The 21,143-nt window shown below is 38.3% G+C and overlaps 1 protein-coding gene across 2 annotated transcripts in view; it reads right to left on the bottom strand.

Annotated features, from left to right (window-relative positions):
* Positions 1-1,921: 1,921 nt before the first annotated feature.
* PPP6R3 (protein phosphatase 6, regulatory subunit 3) overlaps positions 1,922-21,143 on the bottom strand; it is a 45,051-nt gene continuing 25,829 nt past the window's right edge. The window contains exons 15-24 of one of the 2 annotated variants that reach the window (XM_010010680.1): positions 19,267-19,364; positions 17,533-17,587; positions 16,688-16,818; positions 15,055-15,173; positions 13,339-13,492; positions 11,949-12,055; positions 10,806-10,956; positions 7,690-7,707; positions 7,265-7,387; positions 1,922-3,584 (exon numbers count right to left, since the gene is read on the bottom strand). In XM_010010680.1, coding sequence (XP_010008982.1) covers positions 3,533-3,584; positions 7,265-7,387; positions 7,690-7,707; positions 10,806-10,956; positions 11,949-12,055; positions 13,339-13,492; positions 15,055-15,173; positions 16,688-16,818; positions 17,533-17,587; positions 19,267-19,364 — 1,008 coding nt within the window. In that variant the 3' untranslated portion in view covers positions 1,922-3,532. The remainder of the gene's footprint in view (positions 3,585-7,264; positions 7,388-7,689; positions 7,708-10,805; positions 10,957-11,948; positions 12,056-13,338; positions 13,493-15,054; positions 15,174-16,687; positions 16,819-17,532; positions 17,588-19,266; positions 19,365-21,143) is intronic. The other variant, XM_010010679.1, reaches the window with a different exon arrangement.

The following is a 21,143-nucleotide window of genomic DNA, read 5'->3' as shown; positions in this document are numbered from 1 at the left end:
GAGAGCTCAGGGGCGACCTTATCACTCTACAAATACCTGAAATGAGGTTGTAGCAAGGTGAGGGTCGGTCTCTTCTCCCAGGTAACAAGTGATAACACAAGACCTTTCAGCCTCACGCTGCGCCAGGGGAGGCTTAGACTGGATATTAGGAAACAATTTTTCCCCCCAAAGGGTAATCAGGCATTGAACAGGCTGCTCAGGGAAGTGGTGGAATCACCATCTCTGGAAGTGTTCAAAACCATGTAGATGAAGCCCTCAGTGATATAGTTTAATGGTGGTCTTGGCAGTTCTAGGGTAATGGTTGGACTTGATGATCTTGAAGCTGCTTTCCAACCTAGTTGATTCTATGAATGAGATTCTTTCAACTATCCCGTTGTCTTCTCAATGACTACCTGTCAACTCACTGAACAGGGGGAATGTTTGCTTAATTAATGTTAGCCAAGATGACGGGTTCACATTTTTACTTAAGTAGAATAATCTTGCTAGAAAATCTAGTATAGAACACTTACACTTAAAAATAGTAGTTTAACTGGTCAACAGGGCATGAACCATGCACTCTGCCACACAACAGAGACGTGTCGGATGAGGCAATGAGTTATTGCATACATTGCTGGTCTAGCCCCTCTTGCAATGCACTCTTGCTTGAGTAAAAGAACCTTACCAGAAGAGTGCTGAGGGTTAAATCCACTGCCCTGATCAAATGACATCATTATTCCTCCAGTTTCAAGTGACTGAGCCTCTAGGCATTTCAAAGAGCACTGTGAAATGTGCAATGCTTATGTCATCCTAACTGCTGCTAAATGCTCTGTGCTGTAGGAAGTCAACCTGTACAAAGGTATTGATTGGACTTTAGTCCATCTTGCAAAAGCATTAAAATAGCTTTTAATAAAGATGACTCAAATTCCATTGCATGCAAGTAAAACTTGATTAAACAGGTCGGGTAACACAGCCATTCAGAAGGACTCTCCAGGTATGTTCAAACCTTTGTAAGCCTACATGAGCAGCATAAAGTGTTGGTAAATGATGGCAAAAAGTGTGTACGCCCTCCCCTACCTGCCATAAAACCTTCAAAACACACCTCCAAAGCTTTCTCTTCAAGTTTGGGATTCCTGTACAAGTAATAATACAGTTAACGGGTAAAACACATCCTACATCTCCTTAGAACAAACTCACATTACATCAAATCTAAGTTATATCCCAGGCTTAATTCCCCCCCCACCACACAAGCTGTTAAAACCGACAATAAATGCAATAGTAAAGGAAGAACTCTCAAGACCACTGGAATCAGCATTAGGTAAGCCAACCTAGTTTACCTCTACTGCATCCTTTAATTAGAAGGCAAACTACACTGAAAGGTGAATTCCACTCACCACCACTCCTCACATCTCCACTCAACTGTTATTACCCATCAGGAGCAGAGGGAAGTGGGACAAAGTTCTCCCCCTTTTTAATTTTGAGCTCACTATTAACTGGATAGGGGATGGATGTGGCTGTTCATTAACAGAAGGAAGGACAACATACTAGAAGACTTTGCTGAACTGGAGGCAACAGGGCTGAAACACAGTTTCAAGTCATTTGCTCCTAGTATCTCCATCACTTTTAATGGCTACATAGCTAGATAATTGAACTTGTTTGCAAGGGACAAATAGCTCCACCAGAATGGACAGAAGTTTTGCTCCTTACAAGCATCACTTCTGTAAGCCAACACACTGCTCTCCTGTATTTGGGATTTCTACTTGGATTGCAATTCATATATTGAAATGAGTGGTTTTGTTTCCAAACCTGCTTGTTCAATAACAGATCAGAAAGTGATAGAAGGACAGCTGCCAACCTTAAAGCTAATACACAAAACATTTTTGGTCAAGCTAATCTGGAAGTAATTCTGAACTGAAGAAAAAAAAGCAACTTAGAAACCGATTGGATTTCATCACCTGTAAAGAACAAAGAAAAGGGCAACCAGAGTTACTGTTTCCACCATGATACTGCGGTTTTTCTCCCTTCCCTTTTCACACAACTGATCGGTTTGCAACAATTTACAATGACAAATGCCACTGAAATTTAATGCAGAAAATGCAAGAGGAAGCAATAAGGGCAATGCCATTATACATATGTAGTTTGCTTGTTTTATTATTTCTGTATGTAATGTAATGTTTAGGCACGTTGCTTGGGACGCCTTCTAAAATAAATCATTGGCCATGGTTTAGAGTATCCTTTTGGCTTTAAATACTGGTCAGGAAAACAAACGATGTAAAAAATAAATGAATATAACTATTACAGAAACAAAAAAGGATTTGCATCTAAAAGTGCAGGAGGTGAAGTACTTTAACCCTTTCACCAGACAATGTGGCAATATACACTATATTGCTTCTGTTTGTTTGAGAAGGCTGTTGGAATTTTACACTGACATAGAAAATTATAAATTACACAGAATTAGTTTCCATAATCACTATATATATATACACAAACCAGCTGAGAAAAAACTGGTTTAGAACATACAAATGAAAGCCTCACACAGATCAGTACAATGAAAGTAACAATTAACATGCTCCGCTGCCAAAATTTGTATTAAAAACGCTATAAGCTTTTAAAATGCATGTACTGTAATTGCATTAGCAGCACAGGCATTTCTTCTATTTGACTTGTCTAAAAGGTTTATAGCGTTTTAAATACGTAGATTGTTCTGAAATGTTCCATTGTATAATGCTTGGTATTAAACTAAATCTTGGTGAATGGGTTAAAAGGCAGGTGAATCACAAACACAACAAGCCATGTGCACTTCAAATATTCTAGTGTTTCACCTGTAAGGTATTGTTTCAAGCAAACAAGACTTAACAGAACATATGGCTTTACAGTAACATCAATTTGTCAACTAAGTTGTAGCAATAAATACTTAAAATCTCTACCGATAGACTTACATTTTTGATCTGTTCTGAACAATACAGAAAACAATTACCAATTAAAAAACCTGTTGTAAAATGTTGAACACCAAAAAATTCTTATGTAAATCACTTTTGTAAGCTAAACCAACCAAAATAACATTTATAGGGCATTTCAGTTTCAGAAGAAACATGAATTAATTTTTTTCTTCTCTTTTTACAAGGTGAAAAATGTATGAAAACTGCTAAATACTTTGGTCACACTAATCGTCAAATAGTAATGTCTCAAATACATTAGATTTGTGTATTCACTTTTTTTATAAAACTATTCTTACAGCCATTTTAACTATAGTAACACTACTGTCATCATTACGTGGGTAGCAGGATCTTATTTCACAGGCCACCCATTATTTAGAACAATACAATATAAACATACGCAAAAATTATTGGTATTTCTCAATGTGCAATATTTTTACACTTATGAATTTCTGTACAATGTCTTAAAATCTAGAATATAAATGTTGCTGGTCCTGATCCCTTGCGAAATTAGTGCAGCAGTGACTGGCTTCAACAGGGTCTAGATGAAATCCTCAAGAAACACTCAAACACCTGGATATCAGTTCATTTTCTTCAGCCAAGGTAGTAGACATCACATATCATACAGGGCCATTAACAGATGCCTCTCCTAAATGGGTGTGTTGATCAGTCCTAAGAGGCCAAAAAAAGATGTAAGTATGCAAAAGAAACGTTCAAAACAAATTTGGGTAGGTACAAAATAAACCTCCCCCAAAACCAACAACCCCAGATCATATGTAGCATGACCCTCGAGCTGGAGCATTTGCTTCCTCTAATCCCCTTTATTTTCTGGAGGCCTCACTGCCTAATTAAGCATAGCACTTTAATTAACTGAGCACACCATTGCAGAGTCTTTAGTCTTTATTAACTGAGCTACTAAGTGATCACTAGACACGCGATACCTGCCCAAGAGAACCACTGAGAAAAAGCACATTTATGATAGTTCTCCAAATCTTATTCCAAGGTGAAATGTGATACCAGGAATATTTAAGGTTGCATTTCAATATAAGCTGCTAAGACAACAGGAAAAACAACATCATCTTGAGAAAACCCAAAACCCCTGCTTTAGTTACTCGTCTAATCTACAAACTGCTATTTCACAAATATTTTGAATGTCAGTCCATTAGCAAGAAAAGTTCATAAGGATGGAGGAAAGTAAGGAGCAAACCTGCAAAAGTGAAAACAACAACAGTATATACATTTCTAGGTAACAGGTAAGAAGCTTGATGTAAATACGGACTCAATTGTTCTGGAGTAACACAAAGATTAAATCAGTAGTGCATGAAAACATTAACTGTAAGAAAGGCAAGAAAAAAATAAATCTCAACTTCCATTCAGTACAAATCTACTGAATCCATCTGAAGAGTCCCTCAAAGAATATAAAACCATTTGGAACTACATATGAGAAAAGTTACCTGTAACTCTTGTTCTCTGATGGTGTACATCACAGAGAAGCCACTCTTGGGTCCGTGCTCTACATGCACATGACCAGCAGGAGTCCCCTAGCTAAATCTTTGGCTGCTAAGCTCTAAAAACACTTTTTAAGAAAAATATGTACACATTAGACAAAAGACAGACAGAACTCGACAAAAGTAAACACTTTTTAGGGATACCAGGAAGGTAAGAAGTAACTGCTGCATGGACAGGAAGTCTGATGGTGCACACAACACTTGTTATCTGGAAAGAAGTCCATGACAGTTCATCTCTTTGCAGAGATGACTACTGCTGGCCACCAGCCAAAGACCTACCTAGGGGACTCCTCCCACTAGTCATACATGCATGGAGCCCCAAAAGCACAATTGTAATTATCTTGGTACTTATACTGCACTGCTATGAGTTTCTGCTGTGACAGCCACCTTTAGAGAAAGCCCTGAAATCCACTGCAGCCAGTGGGACTCGAGGGCAGGAATCCATCGAGATTCCCTGCGACTCCAGAGCAACACGGCCAAGTGCTGGCTCCGAGCGCCCCCTGTTGGTTCACACCATGCATCTTCACTCAGAAGGCAATCGCTCGGTACCCATGGCTTCTTCCCTACAACTTGATGCTTACCAGCATTAAAAACATTGTCTTGATAAAAACAGTACCTCCAGATAACAAAGAGGCTGTAATCCATCGAGATTCCCTGCGACTCCAGAGCAACACGGCCAAGTGCTGGCTCCGAGCGCCCCCTGTTGGTTCACACCATGCATCTTCACTCAGAAGGCAATCGCTCGGTACCCATGGCTTCTTCCCTACAACTTGATGCTTACCAGCATTAAAAACATTGTCTTGATAAAAACAGTACCTCCAGATAACAAAGTGGCTGTGAGAGAGAGTTTATGGGTTTCCCACTTTAACCAAATATACATGATTGGGTTGTTTTTTTTCTTACTAGATTAAATTTATGGGGTTTATGCAGAGCAGGAAGTTATGTCTTACAGGAAAAGGTAGCAGAGTTCCAACGTAACAGCCAATACTACAGATGTGAGACATACTAGCCCATAAACAAGCCTAAAATCCAGAACCTAAATTTGCCAAGTTATGTCTTACAGGAAAAGGTAGCAGAGTTTCAGCCTAACAGCCAATACTACAGGCGTGAGACATACTAGCCCATAAGCAAGCCTAAAATCCAGAACCTAAATTTGCCGAACATGCTTGCATCTCTCTTAGTTTGCAGACAGTATAACTACTACAACATGTAGTTCTGTATGTAGAGCTGTACTCAAAAACTTTGCTTACAAAAGCATTTAAATTTTGCTTTCACTAGAAATCTAGACACAGTGTCCATAAAGTCTTCAAAATGATTACTTTCACAGGATTTGAGATATACTGCATTTCTCTAATAGTTTAAAATCTGTTAAAGTCAAGAAACACAATAGCTTTTAAACTATTAAAACCAACTAATTAAATACACATTTAGAAAATGTGTATGCATATTCTGAATTCTGATTTTTAGAATCATACCCGTTTATGGGCAAAAGTGACTCCTAGAATTGCTTCTAATTAAGTAAATCCTCTCTCCCTTCAGAACATGCTCCTATTCAGAGCATCCTCACCTCAAAAAGAAGGCAGCATACCCAGTTCTAACCCCTCAAGCCCTGCCCTGCAGGAAGAGAAGCAGACTCTACAGATTACTAAGTTTAGAAAATACACACTTAGATTTTCATACACAGGGGTTTTTTTTGAGATAGCACAGTTCCTCTGGGCACCCTTGAACTATATCTCAAGCAGGAAAAGGCAGCATACCCTCCTTTGTCTTACCACCAAAAAACAAGCCTATGGAATTGTACCTAATGTTCAATAAGCAGTTGGTACTGCTACGAAGCCAGTGAACTCTTGCCTGGATATTAATTTTAAAGTACTTATGAATACCTAAGTTCCAGAGCAAGGTCTTCATCAAATATTGCCTTTAAGGGTCAAAGTCTTCTCACCTATTTTAAGCTCGTGATTGTTTTAGGCTTTTAAGATAAAGATAAATCCTGCCCTGACTAAACCCTAGAAACTAGCTCAGGTATGAGACATCTGCATTAAGCATTTAAAATATCTGGTGATTACTGTGTTGCCCTATGTGCATTTGATTTCAGTGAAGTCAATTTTAAGTTGGGAGGCAAAAAACACCCCAAAAGTCATACTGAATTCTCCAAGACCGCACCAGCAGACAGATGCTCTCCCCCCCTCCCCCAAATAAAATAAATAAGAAAAGAAGAAAAGAAAAAAAGTCTTCTTTCTTTCCTCCAGTAAGTGTGCTGAGCAATGCAGGCTGCTCCGTATTTCAGAGAAGTTTTATTTGAAACTAATTATTTACGTACTTTGAAAAATCTTCACAGATTAACATCTGATGAAGACAAGGGTACAAACAACAACTGATTCATAATCAAACAAGCATGACTTAAGGCACCATTTCCTTTCCATACAGCTGAACTAGTTAGTGGACACCCCCAAACTGTTCTGTGGTGTAAAATGCAGAATGAAAAAATGGTAGACCTAACTTACGTAAGTTTTCAGGACAAATCTTATTCCCCTAATATTTTCTTTTAAATCATCATTTTCACAGCTGTATCTGTTCACTATTCTAACTTGACAACATATCACAAAACAGAATCAGGATTATTTACAACACCCTGCAGGACAAATAGTAAAAGGCAAATGCATTTCTGACAACTCAAGAGTCTTAGAATCAAGAGCAAATGATGAGACTTATAAACAGATGCAAGCACGTGTTCATATCAAGCCAATAACAAACAGGAATTTATTAATCCCTTTACATCAATCCTACTAGAAAAAGCTGCAAACTGATATTTGTAGTATTGAAAGCATACTTGAGTGCAGTTACCTCTGTTCTGGACTGCTGTTAGTAGGTTGCAGAGCTGAAGGAGCCTCTTCTGTAACCTCTGCATTCTCTTCTACTACATATTTACAAGAAGCATCCTGCGAGGTAGACAATTTTCCTTCCTCACTTAAAAATAAAGAAAGAAGTTATTTATAGGGAAATTTCAGGCAACAGAAGAAAACTGGGAGACGGGTCTGTGTTTCACATGCAAATGGATTTTAAGTTATGATTGCAACATGAAGATCAAGCACATGGCTCTAGACTTTACAAACACCTAATAATGTACAGGTGTCGATGTCCATTAAAACTTGGCTGGATAAAAGGGCAGGAAATACAGTGATTACAAATAAAAATCAGAAAAGAAATAAGGAATGTGTGTAATGCCTGAAGGGGTAACAATCACAGTCATGATCCTTGACTATACATACCGATAGGATTTCAACACTCTGAAGCCAGAAGTATGCAAAAATGGAAGAAAGTATAAAACAAATCAAGATTCCCTCAGAAACTGGCATTAATAAAGTCTGTCCATGGAACATATCAGCAGAATCATTAACTCATCATCATCTTCATTAATCTCCCTAATAATTCCACAGTGAAATATGATGTATAGGTTATGAGGTACTAAGACTGCAGCCCAGACTATTTCATGAACTCTCCCAGGGAGACAAAACCAAACATAGTTCAGTGAAAAAGCAGTACACTCAATAGTAGGCATTACCATGTAACTAGGCAGCCCCAAAAGTCATTAATGAACGAACACTTGTGTTATGTCTCCAATTAAAGCTTTTCTGCTTATCATATACGCTTCCCACCTCAGCCACACCATCATGATTGCACTATGATACAAATTTGACCATATACCTGCAAGAGATAGTTAACAAGGTATATCTGAAGTAGACACAAACATCAATATAATACCTCTGTGGCAACAAACCTATTTATGCAAGAAGTTAGGAACATTTTAAGGCTACTGTTTTTTCTTCCTATTCTTACATTCCTCCTTTCAACTGATCCTCTAAATTTCAATGAATCCTTCTTTTTCCTCCCATGCTCCTTATATCTGCAGAGCTTGCAAAAAATAGTCTTTTGCATTGAAATGTCTCAGGAAAATCCAGTTTTCCCCATCTGTCTCTCCATCTCATTTGCCTTAATGCTCTCCATATTTTTTCAGAATAAAACACTCGTCACCATCACCATCAGAACTGATCTCCTATTTTTTAAGAAGGCATACTCCCTACTAGCATTCTTCTCTTCATTTTGAACTAAATTCAGAAACCATGCTCTTGGACTTCGCAGCTTTCCAGAAAAAAAACCCCAAAACCTACTGTGCTTACGATGCTCCTCCTCCCCCCAACACTGACTTCAACACCACCCGTTTTCTATTGGTAGAAACCTATATAAAACTTAGGTCTGGAAGCATCCACTTTGCCAGGAACACAGGCAAGAGTAGGATCTCCTCTAGCTACTCTACTTGTCTCTTAATCTAGAATCCCCCCATTATTTTAAATATTTATTCCAAAAGAAACATTACTTTTCTCTCCCATTTTTGTTTTAGTGTATTTGAAAGTTGGTTTGAAGAAATCCACTTGAAAATTGACTCAGTAGGAGGCCACATGCCTCAGAGTAGAACAGTCTCTGTATTTGAGACCTCAACCTTTCAGCCTCCCACATTCCCTTAATTTCTCCTCACCAACCAAACCAAGATCCCAGAGTCCAATGGAAATTGCTAGAGGTTTTCAAGATGTGACTGGACAGAGTGCTAGACAATTTCACCTGGGATCCCTTTTCCACAAAGGTTGAAGCAGATTATCTTCTGAGGTCCCTTCTGACCTGGGCAATTCTCTGATACTGCCTTCCTCTGCATCTCTGTATCCTTTCAACTACAAGAATTGACATGCTTACTCCACAGCTCAAGCAGGAACCGGCACCACATGCTGACTCCTCAGCTTAGTTTCTGCAGCAGTATCAGAAGTCATAGAACTTGGAAGTGTGTGCGAACTAAAGCAGTTAAGGAGAAGTTAAAACCACCATGGATAACTAAATCCAACTGTAAACATCTAACACAATAGGAGTGTAGATTATATAAAAGTGTTCCCATAATACAGGATAAACTGGAGAGCGGGTGCATAATTTACTAAGTCAGCAAGGCACAACAGCTCTATACCACAGTCAGCACTGAGTCACAATCCTCCCCTAAACTGCTTTGGTTCAATTTCTCTAACAATTCCATTTGATTTATAAGGACTGTGCAGCTGTAAATGCTCCCTTCTCTGTACTGAAAAAAAATACGAAGAAGTCATGTTAGGTGTTAAAGACTGGTGGTGTTATTTATTGCTTTCATAATCAAAAGGATGGAAGCGAGAGTAACTGAAAACCATCCAAAGCAAATAATACTTATCTACTAGCACTAAGTAAAATGAATTTCAAATAAGGGCAATGAGAGGACAAAGACTGAATTTTCTTCTACTGAAGTGGACTGACTTACTCATAAGCAACTTTCAAGATACATAAACAATTTCTTTTCAATATTTAAAGCTAGAATAGGGACAGATACTAGGAAATTATTCTAAAATAATGAGAAGACAGTTGCATGTCAAAATGCTAGTAGTATGTTCTGATTTGTCAAGACTGGGGCAAGGGCAGGGATACACCAGCTCAAATTAATACAGGCATAATTATTTTTGCAGGTCAGACTCAGTAGCTTACTTTTTCCCTACGTAAAGATTTAATGTTACATAAAAAGCACTGGATCATTAAATTTAGTCACAAAATCTGAGTAGACAAGATGGAAATGTGCTATATTCCCTTAAAAGGATCAAATGTTGATATATGCAATATGGCATATAACCACACTGTAAATTAGCTATTTCTGAATCAAGCACTTTGTATCAGAAGGTATCAAAATTAAGGAATTTGTTGTTCTGGTTATTCTAGAATTCTGTGTACCATCAGATCCAGAACAGATGTGACTGCTTTTCTGTTCACGATGTGCAGGCTTTTTAGAGGTAACAGTAACACTGGCCCCTGTTTTAAACAGGAAACTATTTTCACTAGTCCAGAACAGATTTAACACCATCATCCATACCACCAACAGTGATCATCCCAAATGTCAGACAAGTTACTCAAGAGCAGCGCCTGGCTGGCCTTCAACTTCTGTCCTCCATCCTCCTGGATGAAAGGGATGGAGTTCCAATCCAAACCAAACAATTCTGTGCAAAATTCAAAAAGCTTAGCTTTGACATGCTATCAAATCTATGTTAAAAGAGTAACTGTATATAAAAAAAATGCACAATAATGTGCATCAGGGTGAAAAGTTAGTCAGTCTTCTGCTAATCAGCTTCCACTAAAATTAAAACTTGATAAGGAAAGTCTTATAATAACTGACTGAAAGGAAAATTTCAAAACAATTACTTCGGAAAAACGTTTCTAGTTAAAGCCTCAGGAATTTCCACTTGTAAAGAACTCTGTCTGATGATGTCTAGCATTCCATCAACAGTGCTTATTTTACAAGGGTGGGAAGACAATAAATAGGTATTCTCACCTTTTGAAAACAGCCGTTTCAGTTTTAGCATCTACAGTAAGGCTCAGTGTCTCCTTCATGCTGCCGTTCATTACTGTTTCAGTTACCTTGTCTGCATTTTCTGTATCATCCTCTCCATCTGAGCTGGCCTCCATAGCAACACTTCCTGGGGCTAGATATACAGAAATAATTTAGTACATGGCTCCTTATTTAATGAGGAAGCATAGAAGCCAATATAACCAGAACAATTATTTTCACAGGTTTGTACACTTGAATTCTTCCTTACAGAGAAAAATCACTTTTCTGCAATCCCCACTACACACATATATATAGAGAGAGCGTAAATACTTACAGATGCTTAAGTCAGGTTCCATAACTATTTTTCTTTGCTACTGCAACAGGTTTGCCTGAACAAGGCTTCAGCAGGATTATAAGGATGTATTATTTTTCTGTACAGCCAAATTCGATACACAAGCCCACACAGTACAAATGCGACAGGAAGTTTTCAAGTCTTTGGGAAGTCAGACAAGCCTTTGGGAAGTCCAGTCTCCCTGGACTTCTCACCTGCATTTCTCATTCTGTTATACATGTATAATATATACAAAAAGCTGAAAGCCAAACATGTGCTAATTAACCAGTTCATAGATGAAGAAAGTATGAGTGCATCCACAATGAAGGTAACTTGGAAAGAGATGAGCAGGAAGGGGAAATTTTAACACATTGAGGCTACTGGCCTACTGCCACAGAGTAAGAGACTAGAGGCTACCACTCAGGCATCAGCTCAGCTAATGAAGCGCTGATACAGGTGAGGATTGTCTAACAGAACACACTTAAGTTCTTTGTAATGCCTTTCTGTTCCTGAGGTGCAGGCTTTTTACAGGTAACAGTAACACTGGCCCCTGTTTTAAACAGGAAACTATTTTAACTAGTAAAGAACAGATTTAACATCATCATCCATATCCCCAAGAGTGATCATCCCAAATGTCTGACAAGTTACACTGGCTCCTGTTTTAAATAGGAAATTCTTTGATAAGTCATTTTTATTACCTGGCAGAACAGAAGACTAGCCAAATGAGAGGTCTCTAGAAACCCAAATTTTAAAGTTCAGGTTCTTTTTTGGGTACAACCCTTAAAATCAATCTGTTTGCATTTTAGCATACTTACTCTCTAGCTGTGTTGCAAGAGCAGTTACATTTACACTCAAGGGATCAATTGGGTCTGTGTTTGTTTCCATTTCCACAGGAGAATTACTTCTTAAGGAATCTTTTGAGCTTCAAATACAACGTAAAAATAATTTTAGAAACATTTCTAAACAGCAGAATTAAGTGTTCTTAAAACAGTATTTTTAGTCCTGTACCAAACCTATGAGACTTACAACTCTACTGAAACTGAGTGATAGCAAGTTTGCTTGCAGGAGTCATGGGAAGGCAGTCTGAACAGAAGTTTAGTAACACAAAATCCAGCAGAACTGAACTGACTGAGTGTGTATGTTTGCTGCTGGGTTTATTTTACCTTTTATTTAGTTTGATTACAAGTAGTAATGGACATGTCCCTGATAAATAAGACATTGCTGGCTCCTTGTAGTGTTTCCAACATGACATGAAATGGACTTTCTAAATGCACTCTTTATAACTTGATTTTCTGCTGAGTCTGCCAACACAGTCCTCATCATCCACTACAGAAGTAATTTTTGTAGCATAGCTATGAGTTTTTTATTCGGAAGGAACTCAAAAGACAAGATTTGGCCACTTGCAACACTTCCCACCATTTAAAGAATGTCTTTCTAGTCACTAACATGGCAAATCCAAGACCTCATATTCTAAACCCTTAATATGGCCATCAACGTACCTGCCTCAAGCATGAAACAATGTACTGGTTTACACTGGGGGGGGAATAATACTTTTATATCCAAGCTCTTTAATGCCTAAACAGACAATTAAGAGCCAGATGTATAACAGGAAGAGTTTGATTGGAGAAGGAATCAGTTCTTGACTGCTAGTATTTGGCAACTCAAAATTTACATCTATATGATTAAGTACTTACACAGCAGACTTCAGTTATGTTTTTATGTGGAGCTCAAGCCAAGGAAGGAAAGTGTTTCTCAGGCATTCTCAAAATAGTGCAGAACTGCCTAACCTAGGTATCACGGCTTTATAACCATGCAAGTTTAAAACAAAACAGAGCACTGACAAAACCCCAAACCTATTTGTCTTATAACATCCATGAAACAGAATCATCACAAACATTTTATGACCCTTACAGCCAACATTCAACCCTTCACTGGGCTCAGTCTAAACTAAAAAAAATTAATTACAAAGGGGGGGGGGGAATCAGTCCAAATTCTGGTCAGAGATCAATATTAAAAGACCCAAATATTCTTTAAAAACCCTCTAAAACAATGGCATATTAGGATTTGCCCATCCTACAAACATGGGGCCCTTCGGCTCCATACACTATACACCTTCTATTCCACCAGCACGCTGCCAACACAGGCTTGGGTAGAGACAGACAGCCCAAGGAAACCAAGATTACCCTGAATCACTAACATTCTTACCTTAAAGAGGATGCGAACTCAGAAAAGGAAACCCAACCAGTTTCTTTTGCTGGCATAGGTTCTTCTGTACTCCACACATCAGACCCAACAGAATCCAGACTGGCACCGTGTGCTGTCTCCATGGGTACATCAAAGTTAGCTGACCAGTTTGGTGCTGAAAAATCATCAACAAGTTCATTAGGAAGAAGCTTCAATAAAGGACATGAGCGCACATATGCCCAACTCACTGATTCTCTATATGTACATTGCAAAAGGAGCAGCAAAATTCGTAACTAGACTTTAAAGCACATGCAGAAGAATCCTCTTTATATGGTTAAAAATGAAAGCATTCCCCAAAAGGGAAATTCTGCTAGTAAAGCAGAGTTTTAAAAACTGTTACTTGGAGTAATTCTGCTAAAATCTAATATAGCTTCTCTGAAGAACAAAAACAATAAGCCATACTAGATCAGAAGCATACATGTATCCCACTTCATTCTTTAACCTAACAACAGTTGTTATCAGTTTTCAAAACGGGTATCTTTAATAATAATAAAATCTTAAGAGCTTTCATCCCTTTTTTGGTTTCCTATGCACATTTTCCTGAACACAGAAAATTAGCATGTCAACTTACATATGGACAGTCTCTAAAATAATTTCTCATGCACTAACACCACTGCTAAGTTTCAGAAAAGTTTAAGGCTTTTTACAACTTAAAATACTTATTTGGATTTTAAATTTTGGAGTAACTTAACAGCATCTAATTTAGGATAGGTCAATTCAAAAATACTTCACCTACCCAAGGGAAACATTTTTGTTAACACTTACATACAAAAAACCAGGCTGTAAAGGAAGCTCTGACTAGCAATTAGAAATTCCAGCCCAGACAGATATGGGAGGAGACCCACATGGATCAAAACTTGTTTGACACACAGATGCCAACGACACCAATCTGACAAAAGAAAAGAAAACCCTTAACTTTTCCTTCTATTTTAATTTAATTCAATTCCTTACAGTCTAGATAAACACAGGGTTTTTACCTACTGATGTTGCCAGTTTAACTAGAGCAAATTTAGTCTACTGTGACTTTAACATGGAAACTTTTAAATCAGTTACATCAGTTCAGTTTCCACGTATGAGTCTACTGATTCACATCTTTCATTCACACATGAAACCAGACCAATGCAAATTCACTTGGCTTTCTGTAGGAAGTCTTTCAGAAGAGCACTGTTAGATGAAAAGTTGGTCTGAAAGGCTTCCAGTAAAAATAACAAGGTTTTAGGTTTGGCAATTAATGCATTTGTTTTTGCAGGCATTCAAGATGTACAAATGATTACATTTCATCCTTCCCTTTCTGATTCTTCCTCCTCTTTTCCCCCCTCTTAAAGAGTAGAAACATGCATTTTAGAGAGACTAAGTAACTTGACTCAAGACATGTAAGGAATTCAAACTTCCCAACATTTGCATGCTCTGTTGCAAGCAGTCTTTACAGTGGGTAAGACTACTTTCATAGAATCATAGAATCAACTAGGTATGAAAAGACCTTCAAGATCAAGACCAACCATTACCCAAAACTACCAAGTCCACCACTAATCATAGAATCATAGAATAGTTAGGGTTGGAAAGGACCTTAAGATCATCTATATTATGATAGAATAAAAATGGTAAATGATGAAACTACTAAAAATAAGACTGCTAACACTTCTATAACCCAAAGCAGCTGGGAAAAAAGCTACGTACGTTCACTTAAGTCTACTTCCATTTTGTCCTCTGTATTGGTGTGTGATTCAAACAAGTCTTGTTTTGTTCCATCCTCTTCTTCAGAATCTGTACTTTCTTCACTGTCAGTGCTGCCCGAACTTGACATACAAAGACACAGTTTATATTTTGTATTTAGTATCAGACCCTAGTCACAATGAAATACTGGAGAGTTTGAGGCTAAAGAGAATTACAACTGCTATAATTTCTGAAAGATAAACTGAAGTATTATTTGTCAGCTGCTAATATTCCCTTCATTTCTCTCTCAAAAAACCCAGGACTAAAAGATTATCACTTGATCATGTAAAGAGGCTGTCGCTTTTCCTCCCACTTTTAAGACAAAGATTGGTTCTACTCCTGCCATGGAAAAGGGAACAGAAAAGGAAAGTAAGGAATCAGATATATGTATAGAAATTGTTGGTCTGTTTCGTCTTTTCACACTCAACTGAAGCACTGAAACACAAAACTTTGTTTTGCAAAACATTTATTGCAAAGTATCTAACAAAAAATCTAGTAAATCTATTTTAAAGTATCTCCCAGCTGTATTCCACTCCATCCTTTTTAACTACATACATGCTTTAAACACTCTGTGCATCTCTCTCTTTCCTGGTGAGCACAATAAAAAAAGCCAGGTAATGCGAGAAGGAAAGGATGTTCCTGAAACATGTCACATTAAGTAGCCACAATACCATCGAACAAACAATTGATTTTGCACAGAAGGTATGTGCAACATGCATTTTAAAGGTTGAAAGGTAAGAAGAGATCAGGTCTCTGACTGAAGCCATAAAAAGGTCAGAAAAGCCAAGACTACTGTGGTACAAAATTCAGTAGATATTATGGGAGGCTGCAGAGCCCTGAGAGTTTTGGGGACCAGATGCTCCTTCCCCTCAATGCAGTTTCCTGTGCAGGTTTGTCCACAACCACCCTGGTACTCAGAGAGGACAGCAAGCTCTACAGAGGTGTGGAGCTGGACTGCCTTTCCCAAGGCAAAAATCACAGAATGGTTTGGGTTGGAAGGGACGTTAAAGCTCATCTAGTTCCAAGCCCCTGCCACAGGCAGGGACACCTTCCACTAGAGCAGGTTGCTCCAAGCCCTGTCCAACCTGGCCTTGAACACTGCCAGGGATGGGGCAGCCACAGCTTCTCTGGGCAACCTGTGCCAGGGCCTCAGCACCCTCACAGGGAAGAACTTCTTCCCAGTATCTCATCTAAATCTCCCCTCTGTCAGTTTAAAGCCATTCCCCCTTGTCCTGTCACTACAGGCCCTTGACAAAAGCCCTTCTCCAGCTTTCCTCTAGGCCCCCTTTAGGTACTGGAAGAGTGCTGAGCAGGAAGAATGGCTGAGTAGATCTGAAAGCAGCAGGGAAAAGAAAAATAAAACAAAACAGAAGTTGAAGTGCAGGAAGTAATGAGTAGGCAGGGCAGCTGTTGCCACATTCTGCAGATTAGGGCTGGAAGACCAACAGTAGAGCTAACCCTCTACTCATTTCTCCACAGAATGGAAATAAGTTAGTTACACTGGACAGCCTGTGCTAAAAGTCAGCCTGAACCAAAGACATGCTCAGTATTGATGGCTCACTGTAGCGTTGTTTGGGATGAGAGAAACATTTCTCACCTCGAACGCCTCTGGGACTCTGGTGTAAATGCAATATGTTTTTCTTCCCAAATGTCTTCTTCATCAGAGCCACCATCATCAAACTGCTGTATCCGCTCCTTACAGCATGCCTCAAACAAGGCTATATTGCCCTAAATATGACAAAAGTAAAAAATCTGTATTTATGATTAAACATTCTACTTACATTAGTAAACACCTTGGACCTATACAACCGTTCTGAAAAGAATCTTACACCAGTGGAGGGAAAAAAAACCCAAAACATTTCTCTAAAAGCAACAGAAACCCAGAATGTCTTAATGACTTAAAGCTTGTCAAGAAAATATTCAGTGGTGCTTGTTTTACTCAGATACTAACAAGCTGAGTGGGCTGTCAAAGAACAGCAAGGAGTTTCCATCATATTTAAAGAACAGCATACAAGAATGACACTGAAGAGCTTTTCAGACAACCAAGTAACTCCAGCTTTATTTTCTGTAGGGCGGCTCACTGCAGTTCAACTGACAAGTAGTATCTAGGGTGGAAGTCTCTGTCCTTACTTTCCTGTCACCACAATCCTACTGGAAGACAAAAATAGCTTCTATCTGTAAGAGTGCAACAGGCACAAACCAGATCCAAGCCTGTTCTTGAACCTGGCCATATGAATTAGAAGCTATTCTGTTGAATAATGATCTTGAAGAATCACAACAGTGTCTTCTAATTAGAAGGTCTAATGATACAGGAACGAGGTAGGGTAGCTATGTTCCAGATATTACACAAAGGAGTAAATATAACAACCACTGTCAAAACTTTGAGGTTACACTAAAGTTTAATAGACTAATTCTTCTGAGAGTACAGGAACACATACTTACACTTTCATTCGTATTGAGGGTAAAGTTGATGTCTGAGACCCGATCAAAAGAGACACTACAAAAAATAGCAGATATATACAATAAAACAAGATGTTGTATTATTACATGAAGACATTTAATTTATGTTTCTCATTTTCCAATAATCTAAAAACATAAGATTAAAGACAAAGTAGTTTCCAAAATTAACACAGTCAAATTCCACACTGGGGAGGCCTGACATTCTTGTGTGAAATATGTTAAACAAAAATATAAGACAATGTTGTCTCTACCCTAAATACTTAGCTATGAAAATTCAAAAGCCTAAACAAGCATAACTGAAATAATCTATGCAAATCTCAAATACTGTACTGTCATGCACTGGGAAAAAAGTGTATCTCAAAAGTGTCTAATCTGACTACATTCTGCCACGATACAGCTCAAAATCCTGCAAAGATCTGTGTTAGCAGTTCTTGTACCTTCTAACTCTATAGAAGGACCTTCTCAACAGGAAGAGAGGAAGTGGAAAAAGTAGTAGCAACTTCTGTTTCCTAAAGAAAAAAATTATTTTTTTTTTCTTTTAATCAATCATTAGATTTTTTTCTCCAAACCAAACACTAAATATGTTTTACACATCTTCATGTATTAAGTTATCAAGCAGTTTCACTGCTTGAAGTGATTACAAACATGTCTTTGACTAAGACCAGCATTAGGCAAACTAATTTTCTAGTGGAAGCAAGGCCATATAGTACCAAGGGCATGATCTTGAATTGCTTCCTCTCCCATCATATCTTAAATCTATCTCAGAAGATTACGTGGTGTAAAAAGGCAGCAGTGCTTCTTAGATGGCACATGTAAGCTTCAGTGAACCATCACTTACTAAGCATGTCTCACAGAAGAGCACTGAGACACTTCCTTGTATTTTACCCTCCTAGAAACCACCTTGAAGCAATGCTTTTTACCCTTATCTGTATGTTCTTGCAGTCCAAGACATGAATTCTTACAAGAATCAGTATTAACCATATTTTCAGGAAGAACCCCCATTCTTTCCCATTACGGCATCAGTTTACTTAGAACTGAAGAAAGACCACTTTGTGTGTGTGTGTGTGGGGGGGTTGGTGTTGGTTGGGTTGGTTTTTGTTTTGGTTTGGTGGTGGTTTGTTTTTCTTTTTACCTGACCAATATCATTCTCATTTCCTCATCACTTACCCTATTTGTAGAAACGAGTCTTAACTGCCTTGACCTTGAAAACAAAGGCAGATTTACGATGCTCTTCCTTAACTCTCCCCTACAGAAAAATGCACGCACAGATGCGTTGTTCCTGTCATCTTTTCCAGGAAAACTTAAAAGTAGAGCTATTTATCTGTTCTGGTACATGTATTCAGCAGAAGGGGAATGGGGAGGACAGAATCACTTTTGAGGCACAGACAAAGTGAAAGTGGCCCCAACTATGTGATGGCATTGGACAGGCAGAACTTTCAAAAGCTAAGTTATATTTTAGCTATTTATTCACAAATGCTGTGTTCTCATGTTGGCAACACCAGGACATTAGAAATGGAAGATAAGCTGTTGCTTTCCTCTGTAAACTGTTCAGGGAGGCTTCTATCAATGCACACAGATGATACAAAAAGACAGGACTTACTGACAACTGTCTCACATCAGTAAAGGCTTGTATTTATCCTCAGCAAAAATACAGCCAAAAAGTAAGAAAGGAAACTCCCAAGACTATAGTCAAAGCCAGTATAACATTATACTCACTTGCCGATGTCATCTTGATCAGCAAACTTCTCATCGTTGAAGCCAAACTGGTCAATAAAATTGGACGTCATTTGTTGCATCTGATAATCAGAAAAGGCCTGGCAACCCCAGGACCAACGACAGTGATATAATGATTCTAACAATACTCTAAATCCTACTTGCCCATTTTGCTCCAAAGAAATAAAAAGTCTCTCTAATCATAACATAAAGGACAGGAAAAGGATTCGTCTTAACCTCTGAATTTTAACTGGTAATGCTGACTACACACCTAGTTACATCTACTGCCTTGAAAGGTAGCAGCAGCTCTCAGTAGGAAAGTCAAATCTCTAGTCTGATCTTGTGTTAATCAGCACGTTTCCAAATACAGCCCAAAAACCAGTGAAACACCACAATATGCTAGATAAAAGAAAAAGCTGTCTTTGTTCAAGATAACATGGATTTAAAAATGGTAAGAATTAAAAAATTACATCATAGATAGATACTAAACCACAGCTGCATATTTATCACGTAGTTATCACTAGAAATATCAGCCTCAGTCACACACACCAGCAGTGTCTGTTCAATATCTAGAAGAAAACTATTGAACATTCTACATCTCAATGCAGTGTCACTGACTCAACTGTGCCTTTTTTATGTAATAAAGATGCCAGTATCAACTGCCAGCCGATGGGCATGTTTTCCTATCCATAACAGTAGCTTTTGTCCCTTATTAACTATAGCATTGGGAAAATTATCACACATTCTCTAAGGACTTCTAGTAGTGTTATTTCCATGAGTAAAGTTAGCCAATGCTAAGATATCCTAGGAAATACAACTGTCAGCTGTCCTGGTTTCTTGCCCAGGGAACTAAGGGGACAGAGTATATAGCCAAAACCTTTGAAGAAGGTGGTAAAGCTGAAAAGTTTGGATTAAGGCACTACAAAAACTGGACAAAAAAAGGAGATCTATAGAAGGATGAGGTACACAGACATGATCAGGGCTGGGAGTAGGTCTGAAAAAACCCTCATGACTGGTAGGGCTAAGCCAGGCCAAAGCAAGAACTCTTTTCCATTTTGATCCTAAATTTTAAAGTGTCATAGTTCTGAAAACTTCAGGACTTGATACTCACACAGTCAGTTTATCAACATTACACAGCTGGTCAATAAATTACTGACCGTCTTACCTATAAATTAATTCCTCTGCTTTTACACTAGTTTGACCTCTCCCTTCCTGTAAAGTATATTCACTATTACAGATACTAAAAAGTGCATGTGACTGAAAGACATTAGTGAATTACCCCCATGGGAAGAAAAAAAGCCATGTAAATTAAAGAGACTTATTCTGTTTTACAAAAGGCCATTAGTGAATTACCCCCATGGGAAGAAAAAAGCCATGTAAATTAAAGAGACTTACTCTGTTTTACAAAAGGTGCAACTATTAAGAATACCATTCACCAGGATAAACAAAATTAAAGACATGAATTTTATGGTATCAGTTACTTGCAAAACTAGTGTGAAACTTGATCACTATGTCAAAATTGTATACAGTAAGTATATGAAATGCAGTTCTGAACTGTTAGTGTATCTCAGACCTTAGGCAGTACCATCCCATTCTCAAATCTCTCTCTCATATCTTTTCAGTATGCTTAAGAGACAGAAAGTGGTACTGAGCTAGTGGAGAACAGAGAAGCGATGCTTTCCTACAGCATTAGTTTCCCAAGCCACAGCAGGACAGCACATTAAATGCTGCTGGCACAAGAAACCTTACTACCCAGAACAAGGTGACAGAACACTTTCAGCAATGTCAGTTTTGAAGTGTTACTTAGAAAAGGTGTCTCTGAGAAAAAAGGAGAGGGGAGAAAAAAGAAACCTTCCTTTCTGGAACTGAGAGTCTTCATT

The sequence above is a fragment of the Nestor notabilis genome, unplaced genomic scaffold, assembly GCF_000696875.1.
Source record: "Nestor notabilis isolate BGI_N333 unplaced genomic scaffold, ASM69687v1 scaffold4783, whole genome shotgun sequence".
Lineage (NCBI taxonomy): Eukaryota > Metazoa > Chordata > Aves > Psittaciformes > Psittacidae > Nestor > Nestor notabilis.
This window is presented reverse-complemented; position numbering and strand designations above follow the sequence as displayed.